This window comes from Aspergillus candidus, assembly GCF_002847045.1.
Source record: "Aspergillus candidus strain CBS 102.13 unplaced genomic scaffold BDW47scaffold_7, whole genome shotgun sequence".
Lineage (NCBI taxonomy): Eukaryota > Fungi > Ascomycota > Eurotiomycetes > Eurotiales > Aspergillaceae > Aspergillus > Aspergillus candidus.
This window is the reverse complement of record NW_020194012.1, coordinates 618,737-634,541: the sequence shown is the minus strand read 5'-3', so window position 1 is coordinate 634,541 and position 15,805 is coordinate 618,737. Positions and strand designations below refer to the sequence as shown.

Genomic DNA, 15,805 nt, shown 5'->3' with positions numbered 1-15,805 from the left:
CATATATAAACAAGACAGACAGACAAACGGACGGACAGGGCTCACGGCAGGGCAGCGTCTTTCCGCAATTCAACCGGCACATGGATGGCATTCTGCAGAAGCCATGCGGTCGGCCTCGGAGCAGACATCAGCCGTTTATCCAGCACCACCGCCGCCTCCAGCATGAGGCCGAGCGGCTTGCTGGGCTGGTACCACGGTCCAACAGTGATGTCTCGCTGGATCATCATGTTCGCGGCAGCGAGCTGCCGTTGGCGGTCTTCGCCGACGGCGGCGTACCCGCTCATGAGGTACGAGACTGGGTTTTCGTGGAACTCGGCGGGCACGAGCTTTAGGAGAGGGTCGCGCAGGGGGTAATTAGGTAGGTGGAGATCGAGTCCGACGATGACTTTGCCTGCGCTCAGGTTCCATGCTGTGGCGAGGTCTTCGCCCCGCTTGAGGGAGACGTTGCGGACGAGTGAGACGAGGACGCTGCGTCGCATCTTGACGGTGATGTCTCCGTCCATGCAGGCGTACCGCCACAACACGCGGCAGACGTTGTAGTGGCGGTTCTTGTACGCGGTTAAAAAGAGCCGCTCCCATGCTCGTTTGAAGTTCGGGGTGTCGGTGATGCATTTGTAGACGCGCTGCAGGGCTAGGAACACGCGCGAACGGAACATCAGGGCGATCTGGTTGACGGTGGCGGAGTTGTTGATCTCGAAGCCTTGCTCCACGCAGATCTGCAGCAGGCGGTCCAGGCTGGCGTGGTCTTTTCGCCGGACGAAGACGCTGAGCATCTGGCTGACCAGCGATCGCGACATCCAATTGCCGGCGTGATTGGTAATCACTGTGTTTACGAACGAGTCCACGCTCTTTCCGCTGTCCAGGTGGACCGTCAACAGGTCTTGGATGGTCAGTTGTAGTGCGGAGCGCATCGCCTTGGGTTGGGCGAGGTAGCCCTTCTGGAGCATGTACTCGAAGGCACTGGATCTGGTCTTGGTCGAGATCAGGCAGTCGAACAGAGCGAGCCAGGTATACGAGTCAGGCTGGATTTTCATCCGGCCCATGAGCTGCATGAAGTAGCTAAGGAGTCGGGTATCCTGTCGTCTGGCTAGCGCCCGGAGGATGATGTTGAAGGTGTCGACTGTGGCGACATGTTCCGCTCGGAGGAAGATCGTACTGACGGCGCCCAGGTATTGATGTTCCAGCAGGTGTGTGATCGCCCGGTTCAGCGCGGCAGTCGAGTACAGGCTCTGGTTTGCTTCGCGAAGGAAGAGCTCCAGCAAGGCATCCCGCACTCGTTGTTTGTGGGGGACAGGCTTGGTGCTGTCCTCCACAGTCTGAGGCGGGGGGGTCGACAACACCAACTCGTCTATGTGTTCTGCAAACTCCCGCACGGTTGTCAGCCCTTCTGACATAGGCAGGAGCAAGTCCAGCTGGATCGGATTCTTCGTGGCGGTTTGAAAGTCCCACACTCCGCGAACGAGCGGCAGATCTTCATTCCGACGAGAGGAATGATACCGGGAAGGGAGCACCGGCACCGCCGGCTTTCTGATATCAATTAGAGGATCTCCCCCTTCCTGCAGGTTGATGGCGCGCATAATCCGGTCACCAACCAACTCCACGACTCGCTCCGACCCAGAGAGGACCACCTTGCGGTGTCGACCTTTGCCCTCGGCCGGGTGTAACACATGTACCTTGCATCCGTTGTGGACCGGCACGTACCAGATATTCTCTTCCGTGTGCATTTCCGTCACGCCGGCCAGCAGCGCTACCGTCTCCTCCGGCACCAGCAGTTCCTTTTGCCGGGTGGCCTTCCTGGCCCACATACGGGATTCCTGCTGCTGCCGTTCCAGCACATCCCGGTATTTCAACCACTGCTCCCATTCATCCGTTGGAGTGCGGTCGTCCTGGGCACTGTTCATGCGCAACCGCCATTGGAGCTTGCGCCGGTCCTGCACCGAAAGCTGCTTGAAGGGCGCACGCCTGCTGGGGGCCGGGTTCCTAGACGCACTTGTCCGGAGCATGCGTCTCTCCCGCCCAAGAAGCCATTTCTTGGGAACATTGTCTCTGAGTGCATGTACTCGAGGATTTTGTGATTCGTTCGGAGAGGGTTGAGGGGCAGTCTTGAAGTCGGAAAAGGCGTCGAATGCGGGCTGACGCTCCTTGGTCTCTATCTTTCCTCCACGGCGACGGGCCGAGTTCGCTGATTTTGGGATCCTCTTCTCCGAAGTGTTGGAGTTCTTTGCGTCGGGTTCGTCACGTTCTTCCCGGATCTCTTTCCCGCTACCGCCAGCGCTCGTCGGTGCAGGGGATTGCTGTGGTGACGATTTTGCCGAATGTACGGCGTTCGCGTCGATAGCAGTGTCGGAAGCGATCCATCGTCTCTTCGAGCTCCCAAACGAGGACCTCCGCGGCGGTGGACGAGACACGAGTCCCCCTGATCGAGATGGGCGTCCTGTCGGTGTGGAATGGGTTGTCCGGAAGGAGATCGATCTCCGCTGCTGCCAGGCCGTGGAGGACAAACGCGGGTAGAGGAAAAGGAGAGGTTCTTCAGGGTTAGCTGCGACGCTGTCCAAGACGGCAGATAGATCAAGCCTCCCCAGACGCGGGCAGCCACGCGCGAACATAGAGAACGACGGGCTCCGACCGTCAACACATGAAAAGGCCGGGTGAGAAGGGAGGGAGAGGGAGGGAGAGAGGGGGGGAGGGATAGTGTAGAGGAGAGAAGTCAAGCTTGGAAACTGGTCGATGTGGTCATAAATGGGAGAGGACGAGCAGGCGGTGCCGTTGCAAAATTATTGCGGGATTCCCGAGCGGACAAGACAGAGCATCGGCCCGATGGATACTCCGGTGACCGAGGACCGTGGCGAGTATAGCATCAACATTGCTGCATTTAAATACGCCCATCTTTCTGGAGATAAGGGATTTGATGGTGAGAGAAAATCGAGAAAATTAAGCCTAGTCCTGCTATTCGACTATAGTATACAGTACCATCCAATGCGCCATGTGTAATCCAAAATGCAGTTGGCCGGTCAAACGCCGCCGAATCAAGAAGAATACCGGTAAATATGACCCTCTCGTCCAACCTCCGCTGCCGAGGGGATACCTTTGATTTCCCCGCCGTCATCCATGGGTCTGAACCGGATGCTTCTCGAATGCCTTTTCAGCATGCTGTTACTTTCCGACCGTGGGGTCAAATCCAGCAGGTCTTCAGACGACCTTGCCCCCTCCGGAGGATCAAAGACTTCCGGTCCTGTCAGATGGTGTCGCATCATTTTACTCGCCTTGGATAGGTAATTGTGCTTCCTCTGGAGCTTTTCTGCTTCCACGGTGCTTTCCGATTTGGGGATCTGTCTGGACAAATCGTCGATGATGCGGGTAAGATGGTTGAGGAATCGCCAGCGAGAGATTTGGAAGACGAAGGTGGACATGATTTCGGGAACCTATATTTGTGTCAGGGGCATGCCACCACCTTACTAGTACGAGCAAAGGGAGGGGGAGAAGCGCGTACCTTTTCCTCCAGGTAATACAGTTCTTCGCCGCCCTCCTCGATAAACCGATCAAGGGCATCTATCTTCTCTCGATCGACAACAGCCGCTTTCAACGCATCCAACAAGGTCGGGATATTGCAGATCTCCTCAAACGGAGACTCCTCCTCTTCATGCGTCGTAACCTGGCTGAAATACGCAGACGTGACGCGCGAAGCAGGCTCCGAACTCGACGCGCGGTTAGCCGTCTTCTGGGCGGAGTGAATCGTAAAGTAATCCTCATTAAGCATATGGGCAGCCTCCAGCCCAGTTCGCCCCCGACGACGCCTATCCACAACCCGCTTGGTACGCAGACGCACCCAGCGACGGCGACGCACAAACGAGTGAAACCACGGATGGGTGCCGTGCCAGGCGGACGAGGAAAAGGAGAAGGAATACTTCCAGCCCTGCTCGTCGACATCGCCCGACATGTCTACGTACCATGTGCGCCAGGCCCAGACCCAGCTGGGATCCGGCGGCTGGGCGTCGGTGATGTTGACGGGGCTGTACCGCATGTCCTGGGTGACCCAGGCGCTGGGGTCCAGGTTGAGCAGCGAGCTGTGCGAGTAGAGCGGGATGCCGAAGAAGAACCAGCCGCGTTGGTTTTCGTAGAGGATGTCCAGCTCGCTGTGGGTGCTGCCGTTCTTCACGGCGATGGCGCTCGAGTATCCCTGGACTGAGCCCGCGCCTGCGCCGGCTTGTTCTGGCGGTGTGGGGGCGAAGTCGGTCGTTTCAACATTGTTGGACTCGGTGGTTTGCTGGGGGAAGAGTGGTTGAGTGCTGCGGGAATCTTCTGTGGTGATTTGCAGCTGGGTGTCGGACTCGGTCGGTTCCTGGGGGTCTGGCCCGCAACGATCGGTGTCGCTGTCGTCGGCCAGTCCCAGCCGGCGCGGCTGCCACTTTGCGTATTTTCGCTTTCTCAGAGAATTTCGGACCGAAGGTCTCGTCCACCGGCTTGACGACGCTCCCGATAGATTTGTCTTTACCCGGGAGGGATCTTCGCTGTCGGAGTATCGAGGGAACGGGGCGGTGTTATCGCGGAGGATGATCTTAGGGGAGTCCATGGTCGCAACCAGGGGTTATTTGGTCATTGCCTTGGGGTCATTTCGCAGGCAGGGACAGATCTCAGAAGAATGACTATACAGGTACTATGAATATATATATTAAGAGTCACAAATAAACGACCACGAAACCAATTAGAAGCTCGCAAGTATAATTACAAGTGACGAAGACACCGCGAGCATCTCGATGATGACATGAATTGTTGTTCCGCGGGGCGATCTCCGCCTTTCAGCCTGAGGCACACATATCCTACTCCGCCTCAGGCACACATCGAAGTAACCGTTTGAAGATCCAACTCTCCCCTCCCCTCACCGAGTGAACTCCAGTCCATAAACGCGTCGAAGAACAACCACCACTTATACCCCCCACCCACGCGACGCCGTCCAGGCCACCTACAACGCCCAGCATGGCCATGCACCGCCGTATCGAGCTCCAATCCCCCGCAGACCTCACCTACCTCCACGCGAACACCGTTTCGCTCTCGCGCCAGAAACTCGACCTCCACCTCCCGCCGTCAGCCACCGGCGACGATGAGCCGGACCCTATGCGCGAGCGAGTGCGGGAGCTAGTCGATGAGGTACATATCTCTTTATAAAATACGAACCAGGAAAAACAAAAAAGAAGGGGACAAACAGAGGGCTAACAATACGAAACAGTTCATATCACGCACCTTCTCAACAGCCTCCACCTCAATCAGCATCAACGGCCTCGACTCCTCCTCAGAGCAGTTCCCCTTCCCTGCGGCATTCACCGGCCCCACAGAGACAGTCGAGTACGAGCCTTACGACGCGAACCTCGCTGCGCGGGTGACGTCGCTGTACGCGCAGCTGGAGGCGCTGACTACGTCTGTTGCGAAGCTGAGACGGGAGGCGCCTGCGCGCGCGGCGGAGGACTACGCTGCGGAACTGCGGCGCGCGATTGAGGGGGATGATGGTGTTTTTGGTGAAGATGGGGATGTTGATGGGAAGGGGGAGAGTGGGGAGGGGCGGGTTGTCAACGGGGATCGAGGTGATTATAATGTCAATGGGGAAAGCAATAACAACAACGACGAAGGGGAAAACTCACGCAACGACATCGACATGCCCGACGCAGACCCCAACAACAACTCCACCGACCAACCCGCAGAAGACACAAAACCTACCCAGCGAAAACCATCCCAACGACAACAACAACAACCGCAACAGCGAACCCTCGACATTCCGCTCGGAACAGACCAAGAAGCCGAACGCTGGCGCTCTGGCGAAATGGCCGAAGTATACGAAGACGCCCTGCGGACGCTTCTCCGACTCCAAGGCGAGGAAGAAGACACACAGACGGCGTTGTCGTCTGCTGTTGGGAAGGCCGAGCGGGCTGGGAGGGCTGTGGAGGTTGTGGAGAAGCCCTGATACTATCTTCTTCTTCCTTTAATTGCTTTGTTCTGTTTTACGTTTATGGACTTGTTTTGGGTTTGTGCGATTTATCGGGTTATATCTATTCAATATGTTATGGCGTTGGGCAGGCTGGCAGGTCGGTCAGACAGGATGGATATGGATGTTATGATACCAATTATTTCAATGGGATGAGTGAATATTATTCTAACATAGCTGCTAGGTAGCTGGGTAAGTAGCTTACTTGAGTATAAGTCAAGATATTGAATATTGAATATACAGCAAACATGATAAACGAATGACGGCATTGGGGGGAAGTGTCAGGCTGAGAATGGCTGGTATGTACCAAACGCATGTAATTGCATACCGAGAGTATCGAATCAAATATATCCTAAGTATGTACCAACAACACTTCCACCAGACCGAACAAACGTCAATAGAACAAAATCGAAATACCACTTTTAGCGCTGACTCTCCCCTTTCCTACCTACCTAACCTAATATACTGTTACATGAACATAGGTATATGCTGTGATATGATATGATCCATTCTCCACCAGCTCCATTCTATAAAAGTACTCCCTGCGTTCTTGTGTTCGCCTCTAGATAACTTCTTCGGAAACGGCCAAATAAAAAAATAAAATAAAACGCAAAGGAAGAAACCAAATTCTGCGAGACTGGAAGGAAGGGATAAACAAAAAGGTAGAGGAATAAAACAAAAGGGGTCCAACAGCTGTGGTGGCCGTCCATTATTGAAGAGAACCAATTGGTGACTTCCACGGAGGGATTGGGGATCAATGATGGTAATCAGGGAGGAAACACCATTCAAATCTTGTAGCCAGTCCCTCGTTCCTACCAGACCTCCCAATCCGGATGACGCACGAACGGGGAATAGACGGGAAACCAAAAGATAAGAAAAGATAAAAGATGAAGAATTAGAAATAGTTAAAAGGTTTAGAAAGAAATATATATCTATGCGGTGGGCTGAGACGCCTCCTGCGCCTCAGGCTCCTTCTTCTCCACAGCCGGCTCTTCGCTCTGGACCACAGCCGGGGCCGCCTTGGGAGTCGCCCACTTGGGCTCCTTGGTCCACTCGGCCTCCCTCCAGGGGCCCATGTCGCTCAACTCACAGCCGCCCTCACAGGCGCAGCTGCCACCGAACTCCTTGGGGAGGTTCTCGGCGGGCACCTGAGCCAGCAGCTCCGACTTGTAGCCGGAGCCCAGGACGTGGATCTTGCTGACCGTCACGGGGTCCAGGAAGCCCTTGACGACGCTGAAGACGCTGCTGAAGCCCCAGGGGGCGTTGATCAGGTACAGCTTGCCCAACCGCTCGGGGTAGTAGTTCTGCGAGATATCCGACGCCTGCTTGACGTACGAGTACACCGAGGGCACGCTGGTGATGCCCACGCCCTTCAGGTCCATGATGGTGCAGCACGTCTCCAGCAGCTTGCCGGCCTTGCGCGAGCAGGCGGGCAGGCGGGGGTCCGCCAGCTTCTCATACTCCGTGACGAGGTTCTGCAGCATGCGCTCGGCGGTGGTGATCTTGTACATGGCATTGAGATCGATCTTGCCCAGCTTCTCGATGTACACCGGTCGTCCGTCCTATTTCGGGGCCCTCTCGTCAGTTGTGTCCAACCAGTCTAGTTTCAATGGACCGCCAGAGTGTAATCATACCTTGTCCGTCCGGTGGTAATACTGAGGGTAGTACTTGAAAACATCGGCCTTCTCCTGGTAATCAAAGGTACGGACCAGATCATCGGTGCCGAAATTCTTTCGCCACTCCTCGCAGTTGACGAACCTAGACAGAAGATTATTAGCACATGAACTTGGCACCAGCCCTACAGGAGAAAGGGCCGAGTCTCCAATGGGTTCGGAACGGTACAGTCATCCCCCAATGGATGACCACACCCCCTCCGCCCCTGTGGGACAGACCGGTCTCACGGACAAACATACATAGTCTTCGCAGCAGCGACATCAAACTTGCGAGCTCTCAGGAAACGCAACAGGGTCAGCGTATCCAACCGCTCCGTATAACCCATCTGCTCCAGCTCCGAGCGGAGCTGGACGACCTTTGCGTCCTGCTCGGGGGTGGTGTGGCCAGGGTGGCCGGGCTGAGACTCCGGCGCGGTGGTCGGGAAGTCATAGTCGTCGTACTTGGACGGGGTCGACATGGTGACTGAAGTTATGTGCTGCGACGATTAGGGACTGTGTGCGCGGTAGAGACTGGGAAAATTCAAGAAGACGAGGGAGAGGAAGAGGTGCTGTTCTAGGGGGGCGAAAGTTGTTTGGGTGTGGAGGCGAAATTGCGAGGTGTCGGGAGGGGGGGAAGAAGTGGGGAGAGGGGGGAGATGAATGTCAGAGATGACAGGGGGAGAGATAATTGGAGGAGATTTCTATGGGTTAATCCTCAGGAGAGAGAGAGAGAGAATGAGTGAAGCAGGGGGGGGGGAATACAAAAGAAGAGAAGAAATGGAGGGATCGACTTACTAGTTGAGTTTAAATTAAAAGAAGGGAAGAAGAAGGAGAAGAAGAAGAAGACGGTCAAGCCGGGACGGAAACAGAACAGTGTTTGTTGCGGTTGCGTTAGGGCGGTGTGATCTATATAGTTAGTCTTTTCTGGACCAATATCTCACTCAATTAATTAATCCTTAATCTATGAGAAGCAAAAGGACAATAGATAAAAGGGGAACAGGACAGATTCCAATGAACCCTCCTGCCATGTAGTCTCCTATTCAAAAAAGAACAGGTATGATCCTTTCTGCTTCCAGTTTCGGAAGGGCCAACTGGTCAACTGGTTTGGGTGGGAGATCAGCACGACTAATTACTCGCATCTACTCTCGACTAGGACACGACTACAAGATCGGAATGGAAGTCAGTCCAAGATGTCAACTCGTTACTGCCATGATTAAAATTAGTATTAAATAATCGTCCCTTCCACCAACCTCCACTACATCAAGTCAACGGCAACTGTCCGTGTTGCTCAAAACATCATGACAATGAGCATCTCATTGATGGAACCCCCTCATCCACCATCTTTCGGTCTGTAGGGATCCCATACCACATATAATTACATCCTGAGAAACAGAGGCAAAAAGCAAATCCACGCAAATAAATCAAGAGAGGAAACAGCAGGACGGTGCAGGGGGCATCGAGACTGGGAAGTATCACAAACAAGACAGGAAAAAAGAATCATCAAATTCGCCCGCCAAAACTCACGCAACAACATAAAGAGAGGAGGATAGGGGCCAAAGAAAGAAATAGAAATAAGATAAATCATCCAACCGGGTATCACCGTCGCCAGGTATCCTGCAAAAGGAGAGACCAAGTCCTCCCAATCCGGTGGCAAGAATTCGGGTCGATCGATCCTCGAACCAGCGAGGTTTCATTCCCCGCCCCCATGGGAGTCGAGAAGGACTCGGCCATCTGCCTCGCCATATTACATTCCTCCGCCCCTGGTAGCGACACGTCGATATGCAACACAATAGAAACAAGTCATGGGGGCGTATGTGGCGGTCCAGATCCACCCGACAACTCACATCCCGCCCCACCCCCCGGCCCGACGGAGCCCGCCGGGGGAAACCGTCAAGTATAAAACCAGAAAACAAGAACAAAACAAAAAAAGAACAAGAGAGAACAGGAAAGCTCAAAGAGCAAAGAAGAAACGACACAACACGAAGAGAGAACGAGAAAGGAAAAAGGGAAGCAAAAAAATAAAGGAAAACAGAAAGAAAAACATGCATCCATCTCCATATCATCAAACGGATCACCCATCCCGCCACAGGGGTCAGGTGGCGACGTGGGGAGCAAGGTCAGGGCCGGATCCTCCTCGCTCCATCAAACCCCCCTGGGAGCTGGCAACTCGGGGAATCATCGTCATCGGGCCGGTCGCTCCGCATCATATACGTCGTAAGGAGAAAGGAAGGGCAGCCTGTCCCGGAACAACACCGGCTTACCATCCCTTCTTGCGGGCGAATCGCTTGTTCAGGAGCGTCAGGACCTTGGTCACGTTAAATTGGACGTACTCCAGATCTAGATCCACGAGGTTATCCTTTTGCATTTCCAGCAGATCATCCAGCTTCAGGTCCAGCTCCAGCAACCCTCGGCTCCGTCCTATTGACATTTTGTCAGTATAGAGTCCAGAAAGGGACTCGGCAAGATGCCGACCGAGAATCCGCATCGGGAGTAATGGTTCACCTTTGTAATGCAGGCTAATGACAAATGTGCCTGGCAGGGGGCTCTTGAACATGAAGTAAATGTTGGCGCGTCGGTTCTCCGGTACGTTACTCCGTCGGATCACCCCCTCCTTCTCCAGCTGCTGGTGGGTGAATTTGTAGGGACCCAGCTCTTGATGCTTCTGCTGCTTCCGCGACTTGCCTTCGGACTGGCTGCGGACGTTGTGCAGATAGGACTTGTACGTCTCCAACTGTCCCACGAGATACGCGTTGTGGTCGCGGATCGTGTTGAAGACCTCCTCGAGCTTCTTGGTCTCGGTCAGCACCTTCTCCTTCAGTGAGCCGAGGTGCACCAGTTCCTGCTCCACTTCGTCCCGCAGCAGACTGAACTCGTCTGACCGGTCGATGACGCCCATCTCCTGCAGCTGGCTGAGGAGCTCCATGGTCCGGATGCCCTTGCGCACCATCACCGCGTCGTTCTTCAAGGTCGCCGCCGCCTCGGCAATGCGGTCGAGTCGCAGCGGCCGACGGGCCACCGACGTGTTGGGGGGCAACGACCGCAGGATCTGGACAAAAGTCGATTTCGCCTCCATGAAGAACACCTCCTCCTGGGTGATATCCAGGGCGGCGGTGAAATCATCCAGGGCGGTTTCCCACCGGCTAAACAAGGGCACTGTGATGGTGCGATTCTCCTTGCGCGGGACCTGCGCAGGCGCAGTGCCCAGCTCCTGGAGGAGTTCGTGCAGATGCGAGTGCTGGTCCTGGGCCAGGGCCAGGCTGTGTTTCTCCAACAGGCCGTGAGTGGAGTACATCTCGTTTAGGGTGATCTGCAACTCAAGGTCCCGCTTGGAGAGAGCCACGTAGTTGTCCATCTCCAGGCTCTCGTAGAAGTCCTGTACTTCGCACAGATCCAGCAAGAACTTGTTGACCCGCTCCTTGTTCTGCTCGATGAAGGGCTGGAGCTTGGACATGTAGGGCTCCTTGGCGTAAGACGGCTTGTTGGCCAAGTTCTGGATCATCTTGGCGATCAGCGTCAGGGTCCGGCGCGGCTTCTCGGTGGGGGTCGCATCGATCAGCATGTACGATCGTGGGGTGACGATGGCCGGGTTGATGAAGCGCAGGAAGAAGAATCCACCGATCAAGGTGCAGATCGTGTGGTCTTGCGCATCCGGGTACTTGCGCCGGGACAGGCTGCGGATCTGTTTGCAGATCCACCGGATCCCGTACGGGGTCTCGTCCACGAAGTTGATGATCGTTGAGATGAACGCATTGGCGATGTCCATCAGCATCTTCAACCGGGGTTTGATGATGGCCTGAACCTGTGCATTTTCCTCGGCCGTCTCCGCGGTGACCGAGCGGGCCAGGTAATCGGGGATCGTGCCCGTTTCTTCTTCAATCTGCCTTATCATGCTCTCGTACACCTTGAGGGGGTTGATTTCCAGATCGACGTCGCGCAGATCGATCAGGGAATTAATCTGGTCGGCCAGAACCTGCTTCAGGTAACTTTGGCCGGGACCACGCCGGGTGTAGGTGGTCATCATCCGGGAGACCGGGGTGTTCTGGCGCAGCAGGGACGAGTATTCGGGGGTATTGTCAAACTGATAGGTAAGGACGGACTGGAACATGGTGAGTAGCAGGTGCTCCTCGCGGCTCTCGTACTGGTTTCCGTAGATGGTGAACATAACGGTCTGGAGCAGGGAGTCGATTTCGGACATGGACACCAATCGACACAGGTGGGCGATATGGCGCGGCTCCGACTGGAGGAGAAAGAGAAGATTGCCGTACTTCTGGGTCTTGTCGTCATTGGGGAAGAAGCCCTCCTGGGGGTCGATGGCATCATCGATGTGGCTGGCGACTTCGTTTTGCTGGACGTGTGTGAGCGGGACGGTCATGACAGAGGAAAGGAAATATCAAATGAGATTACCTCTTCCAGAGCCATCCGGTTCTGAATCAGCAGGGCTATCCGCGAATCCAGATATCGGACATCTTTCTCGAGGACGAAGTTCTTCTTGGACTGGGACGAGATCTTGGATTTTAATTCTCGCAGGTATTTTTGGGCTGTTACCGGGTTAGCACCATCTCCCGGACGCAAATTAGAAGCCAAAACCCACCTCTCGCCAAGTCATCTGAAATCTCCAAGTCTCTGTCCTTAGCGGACATCGACAGGTATAGCGCCGTGACGGACAGCCGCTTGGACTGGCGAAACGAACGAGTGTCATGGGACGACATGGTGTTCTGGCGTGTGACGGGCTGGAAGGAAGAAGAGGAGGAAGTCGAGTTTCTGGAAGGTTGCAACATAGTGGCAACGGACATTATGGGAAGGAAAGGAAGGCACGTCGGTTTGATTGAAGTCGGTCAAATCACACGGGGACGGCCGCGAGCGTGATAAGGACTTCGTCGCGCGACTGGCCACCGGGGTCGACAGCAACAAAGATCCCACCTCCTTGATTGTATATAGACAGTTCCCGACGGAACAGGAACAAGGACTGGGCGCTGGGTCTCAGGCGTGCGGAAGGATGCTCATTTGAGTTGAGTCTGCGCTCTCACGAATTTCCGCGGGAATTGACGAGCTGATGAGCCCCCTAAATGTCGCGCGCGCAAGAAATTTGTGTGGCCGGGAGACGGTAAAAAAGAGAGACGTGGCCAATGGCGTCACTCTTTGCTCAACTGACAGGCAATTGAAGGGCGACGGGTTGGAATGGGGGAAAGGAAAGTCGCGAGTTGCGTCAGGTAGACCGATGGAAAGGGGAAGAACCAGTCCACCGAAAATGCGAGCGAGGGGTCAAGTGAACCGACAGGGCGCGCGACTCGTATAGTCTCCGGGTAGGCGAACGAGGGGAGACTTGGATGGATAGGTCGTATATCTCCGAGTCAACCGGGGGGGGTGTGAGGTCGGAAGGAACCTTGGGGGAGAGGATGGATGGAGGAGGAATTTGCAGGCACCAAAAGCAGGGAGCGCAAGGCAAGGACGGGTTAATAGATGCGCAGAGGGGAGGCAGGAGATTCAGGTACGGAAAAGTACGGTACTGTAAATCAAGGACGCTAGCATCCACAGAATAATCCAGCCCAATGATAACAATATAATAAGAATAAAAGAGAATCAGGAAAGAGATGCAAGCAATCAATAAGGAGAATAAAAGTCAATCTATTTAGTTTGGTTCAGAGAAAAAAAGGAGGGTAATTTCATTATTAATGACGATGGTGATAATAATCTTGAACATCAGGGAACCAGAAGAGGGGAAGGAGAATGGAAATGATGATGGTTCCTGATTGAGAATAATGTGGCAGGAGTAAAAAAATAATAAGATAAAAAAAATACAAAATAACAAAAAAAAACCCCCAGAAAAATAATATAATATTTTATCATAAAACCAAATGGAAATAACAATAAAAATAAATAAGAAAAAAGCAAGCAAGAGAGGGGGGGATGCTTTAGGGGCCGGTGGGAGTGGAGATACAGTGGTCTTTGTGACTTGCATTGCATTATTATGCTGTCTCTCTGTATCTGGTCCGTATCCGTATCGGTACCCCTAACGTTGAATTGAACCAAGTATCGACTCTTTCGGGACCCAGGGCGCTGGACTCGACCACGAGGCTACATCTAGATTTGACTTTCTTTCTTTTCCCCCATTACTATCTACCTCATATCTACCCATTCTTCCTTTCAATAGACAAAGACCCCATCCAAGGCACAGAGAGAGGACCGTGACCCCAAATCCTGTACGTGGATCTTAACAGGCGGTTGACCAACGGGATAGATACTGGGTTTCCCCACCAGAGGACGGACCCAACAGTCAATCAATCCCTGTACCTGAACCAATTCATTTCTCCTTTTGTTTTATGATGATGATGATTATTATTATTATTAGTTTTGTTCATTGACGGGGTCAGAAATGATCCATTGATCCGAGCATGGAAGAAATTTTCCGTGCGAGTAAAAAGAGAGGGGAAGGGTGGTCGCACGACTCGTCGACGCACCGCGGACCATCTGTCTCCAGAATGCCGAGATGGAGATGGTTCAATTAGGAAGTAGGACTAAAGTGATGAAGAAAGTTGGCCCTGATGCATGGACCGATCACCCTGTTCATCATCATTTGGCACGGTGGGGATCATTTGTATGGAGTGCCATCTACGGAGTATGGAGTATGGAGCCCTCCCAACGGGACAAGGATTGACCAAGCCTGAATAAAGAAAGACTGTAGAAAATCTACAGTACCTTGGGCGGTGCTCTCTGAAAGGATTCCACTTTCTCTTTTTTCCTTGACATTGTGGCAACTGGTAAGGGTGTTCTGTGTAAGCCTTGTAAAACTGTAACCAGGCGCATCATAAGCAGAAAAATATTCCGGCTGATCGTCTTCCGTCCTCGTCTTTTTTCTTTTTCTTAAACCCTCCAAGCGCCTGATAATCGACAGTGTGCTGCAAGACGACGCAAGGGGAATGCCGGAGCCACCTGTTGCACGTACCAATCTAATTCTGATAGTCGGACTGTTAGACAGTAAACTAGCCGGCTAGATATGGAGGGACGAGGACACTAGTCGAGAATGGCCCGTGAGACATTGTCATGGCCTGAGGTACATCGTCATTCTCTGTTTTTTCACTGATCATAATATATCAATAGATAGGTAGATATATATATAGATATTCTATTCATATTTATCAGTAACAAAGAATACAATCTGCATGCCATCAACGTTACTCAACCCTGTGGTTATATTCCAATCAATGGCGATTTCAACGGATCCTTGAATAAAGCGTGGTACGGAGTACAGTACATTTCCCTCCCGAACGGCCAGGGGTAAAAACTGTAAAAGCGGATGGGGACAGATGGGGGGGAGGAGTGGAGAACGACTCCGCTCGACTAACCCCATAACGGTCTAGGTAGGACTCGATTGAAACGCCCTCAGTCTCACTTGACTGCACTAGCAGCGGTATGCCACACCTGATCCTCCGAGACTTGGAATGTTGTTCAGCTGTCATATAAAACTATCTGTCCGGCTGATATCCCTGTTCCCTCCCCATCCTCCCTGGGGAATGATGCATTCCTCGGGAAAGTCCGGCTATTCTTTTTTTACTCCTGACATCGGACAGGGAGGGGGGGCGGAAGAGAGGAAAAGCATGGTGTGCTGGATACTCGGACAATCATTGGTCTGAAACCCCTGTCGGTCTGAATCATGGATCATTCAAGCCCTCTGGGTGTGGTGGGGCCCACCGTTCCTCCCACACTTCTCCATCTGCTGCACTGATAAGAATAAATACGAAGATAGAATATAGATTAATGACATTGAGGGAAGAGGAATTATAAAAGACCAGCGAAAAATGGTAAGAAGGAAGGTCAAATACCGGAGCATGATCAAGGAGGGTGATACTATTCAGAGGGCATGAAACATGCGCAGGGTAGGATTGTTGACGGTTCCTGACTGGCGCCAACGCCGGTGTAACCGCTGGTCCCCTGGACGCCAACGGGCTTAGCGGTGGTACCTGCAGCTGGATTCTCCCGCGTTTAAGTCGCCCCGAGTCAAGGAACAGAAAGTATGATAGATGATGTCTTACTTGTTTTTTATTCATAGCATCATCTTTATTTGAAATATAGACTTCGTATATCTATATCCGTCTTGATACACGGAGTATATGGAGGTGAACCAGAAGAACAATTTCAACCTGAGAAACAAGGCACATGTGTATTGAAACCAACCCTCAGT

At 53.3% G+C, this 15,805-nt stretch overlaps 5 protein-coding genes across 5 annotated transcripts; 1 reads left to right on the top strand and 4 right to left on the bottom strand.

Moving 5' to 3' along the window:
* Positions 1-41: 41 nt before the first annotated feature.
* Positions 42-4,570, bottom strand: BDW47DRAFT_115815 (uncharacterized protein; the record flags this gene model as incomplete). Its single annotated transcript, XM_024814837.1, has 4 exons — positions 42-2,030; positions 2,061-2,712; positions 3,040-3,422; positions 3,491-4,570. 4 exons carry the CDS (start codon positions 4,568-4,570, stop codon positions 42-44), a joined length of 4,104 nt encoding a protein of 1,367 aa, XP_024674880.1.
* Positions 4,571-4,974: 404 nt separating this feature from the next.
* BDW47DRAFT_123396 (uncharacterized protein) lies at positions 4,975-5,953 on the top strand (the record flags this gene model as incomplete). Its single annotated transcript, XM_024816038.1, has 2 exons — positions 4,975-5,145; positions 5,225-5,953. The coding sequence occupies 2 exons, from the start codon at positions 4,975-4,977 to the stop codon at positions 5,951-5,953; spliced, it is 900 nt and encodes a 299-aa protein (XP_024674879.1).
* Positions 5,954-6,341: 388 nt separating this feature from the next.
* BDW47DRAFT_100978 (SEC14 family lipid-binding protein) lies at positions 6,342-8,382 on the bottom strand. The gene is made up of 3 exons (XM_024811569.1): positions 7,888-8,382; positions 7,609-7,732; positions 6,342-7,536 (listed from the first exon to the last, which is right to left on the bottom strand). Exons 1-3 carry the CDS (start codon positions 8,103-8,105, stop codon positions 6,907-6,909), a joined length of 972 nt encoding a protein of 323 aa, XP_024674878.1. The 5' UTR covers positions 8,106-8,382; the 3' UTR covers positions 6,342-6,906.
* A 428-nt stretch (positions 8,383-8,810) lies between these two features.
* Positions 8,811-9,786, bottom strand: BDW47DRAFT_83236 (uncharacterized protein). The gene has a single exon (XM_024819974.1). The coding sequence runs from the start codon at positions 9,687-9,689 to the stop codon at positions 9,147-9,149; it is 543 nt and encodes a 180-aa protein (XP_024674877.1). The 5' UTR covers positions 9,690-9,786; the 3' UTR covers positions 8,811-9,146.
* BDW47DRAFT_83235 (Ras GTPase activating protein IRA2) lies at positions 9,787-12,549 on the bottom strand. The gene is made up of 4 exons (XM_024819973.1): positions 12,218-12,549; positions 12,031-12,164; positions 10,129-11,971; positions 9,787-10,044 (listed from the first exon to the last, which is right to left on the bottom strand). Exons 1-4 carry the CDS (start codon positions 12,417-12,419, stop codon positions 9,884-9,886), a joined length of 2,340 nt encoding a protein of 779 aa, XP_024674876.1. The 5' UTR covers positions 12,420-12,549; the 3' UTR covers positions 9,787-9,883.
* Positions 12,550-15,805: the final 3,256 nt, after the last annotated feature.

Coding starts and splice junctions, on each gene's coding strand:
- BDW47DRAFT_100978 (XM_024811569.1), bottom strand. CDS start 8,105: ATGTCGACCCCGTCCAAGTACGACGACTATGACTTCCCGACCACCGCG. Junction 7,733..7,887: donor GTCGCTGCTGCGAAGACTAT/GTATGTTTGTCC, acceptor TCTTCTGTCTAG/GTTCGTCAACTGCGAGGAGT. Junction 7,537..7,608: donor ATTACCACCGGACGGACAAG/GTATGATTACAC, acceptor GCCCCGAAATAG/GACGGACGACCGGTGTACAT.
- BDW47DRAFT_83236 (XM_024819974.1), bottom strand. CDS start 9,689: ATGATATGGAGATGGATGCATGTTTTTCTTTCTGTTTTCCTTTATTTT.
- BDW47DRAFT_83235 (XM_024819973.1), bottom strand. CDS start 12,419: ATGTCCGTTGCCACTATGTTGCAACCTTCCAGAAACTCGACTTCCTCC. Junction 11,972..12,030: donor ACCGGATGGCTCTGGAAGAG/GTAATCTCATTT, acceptor ACACACGTCCAG/CAAAACGAAGTCGCCAGCCA. Junction 10,045..10,128: donor CATTAGCCTGCATTACAAAG/GTGAACCATTAC, acceptor AAATGTCAATAG/GACGGAGCCGAGGGTTGCTG.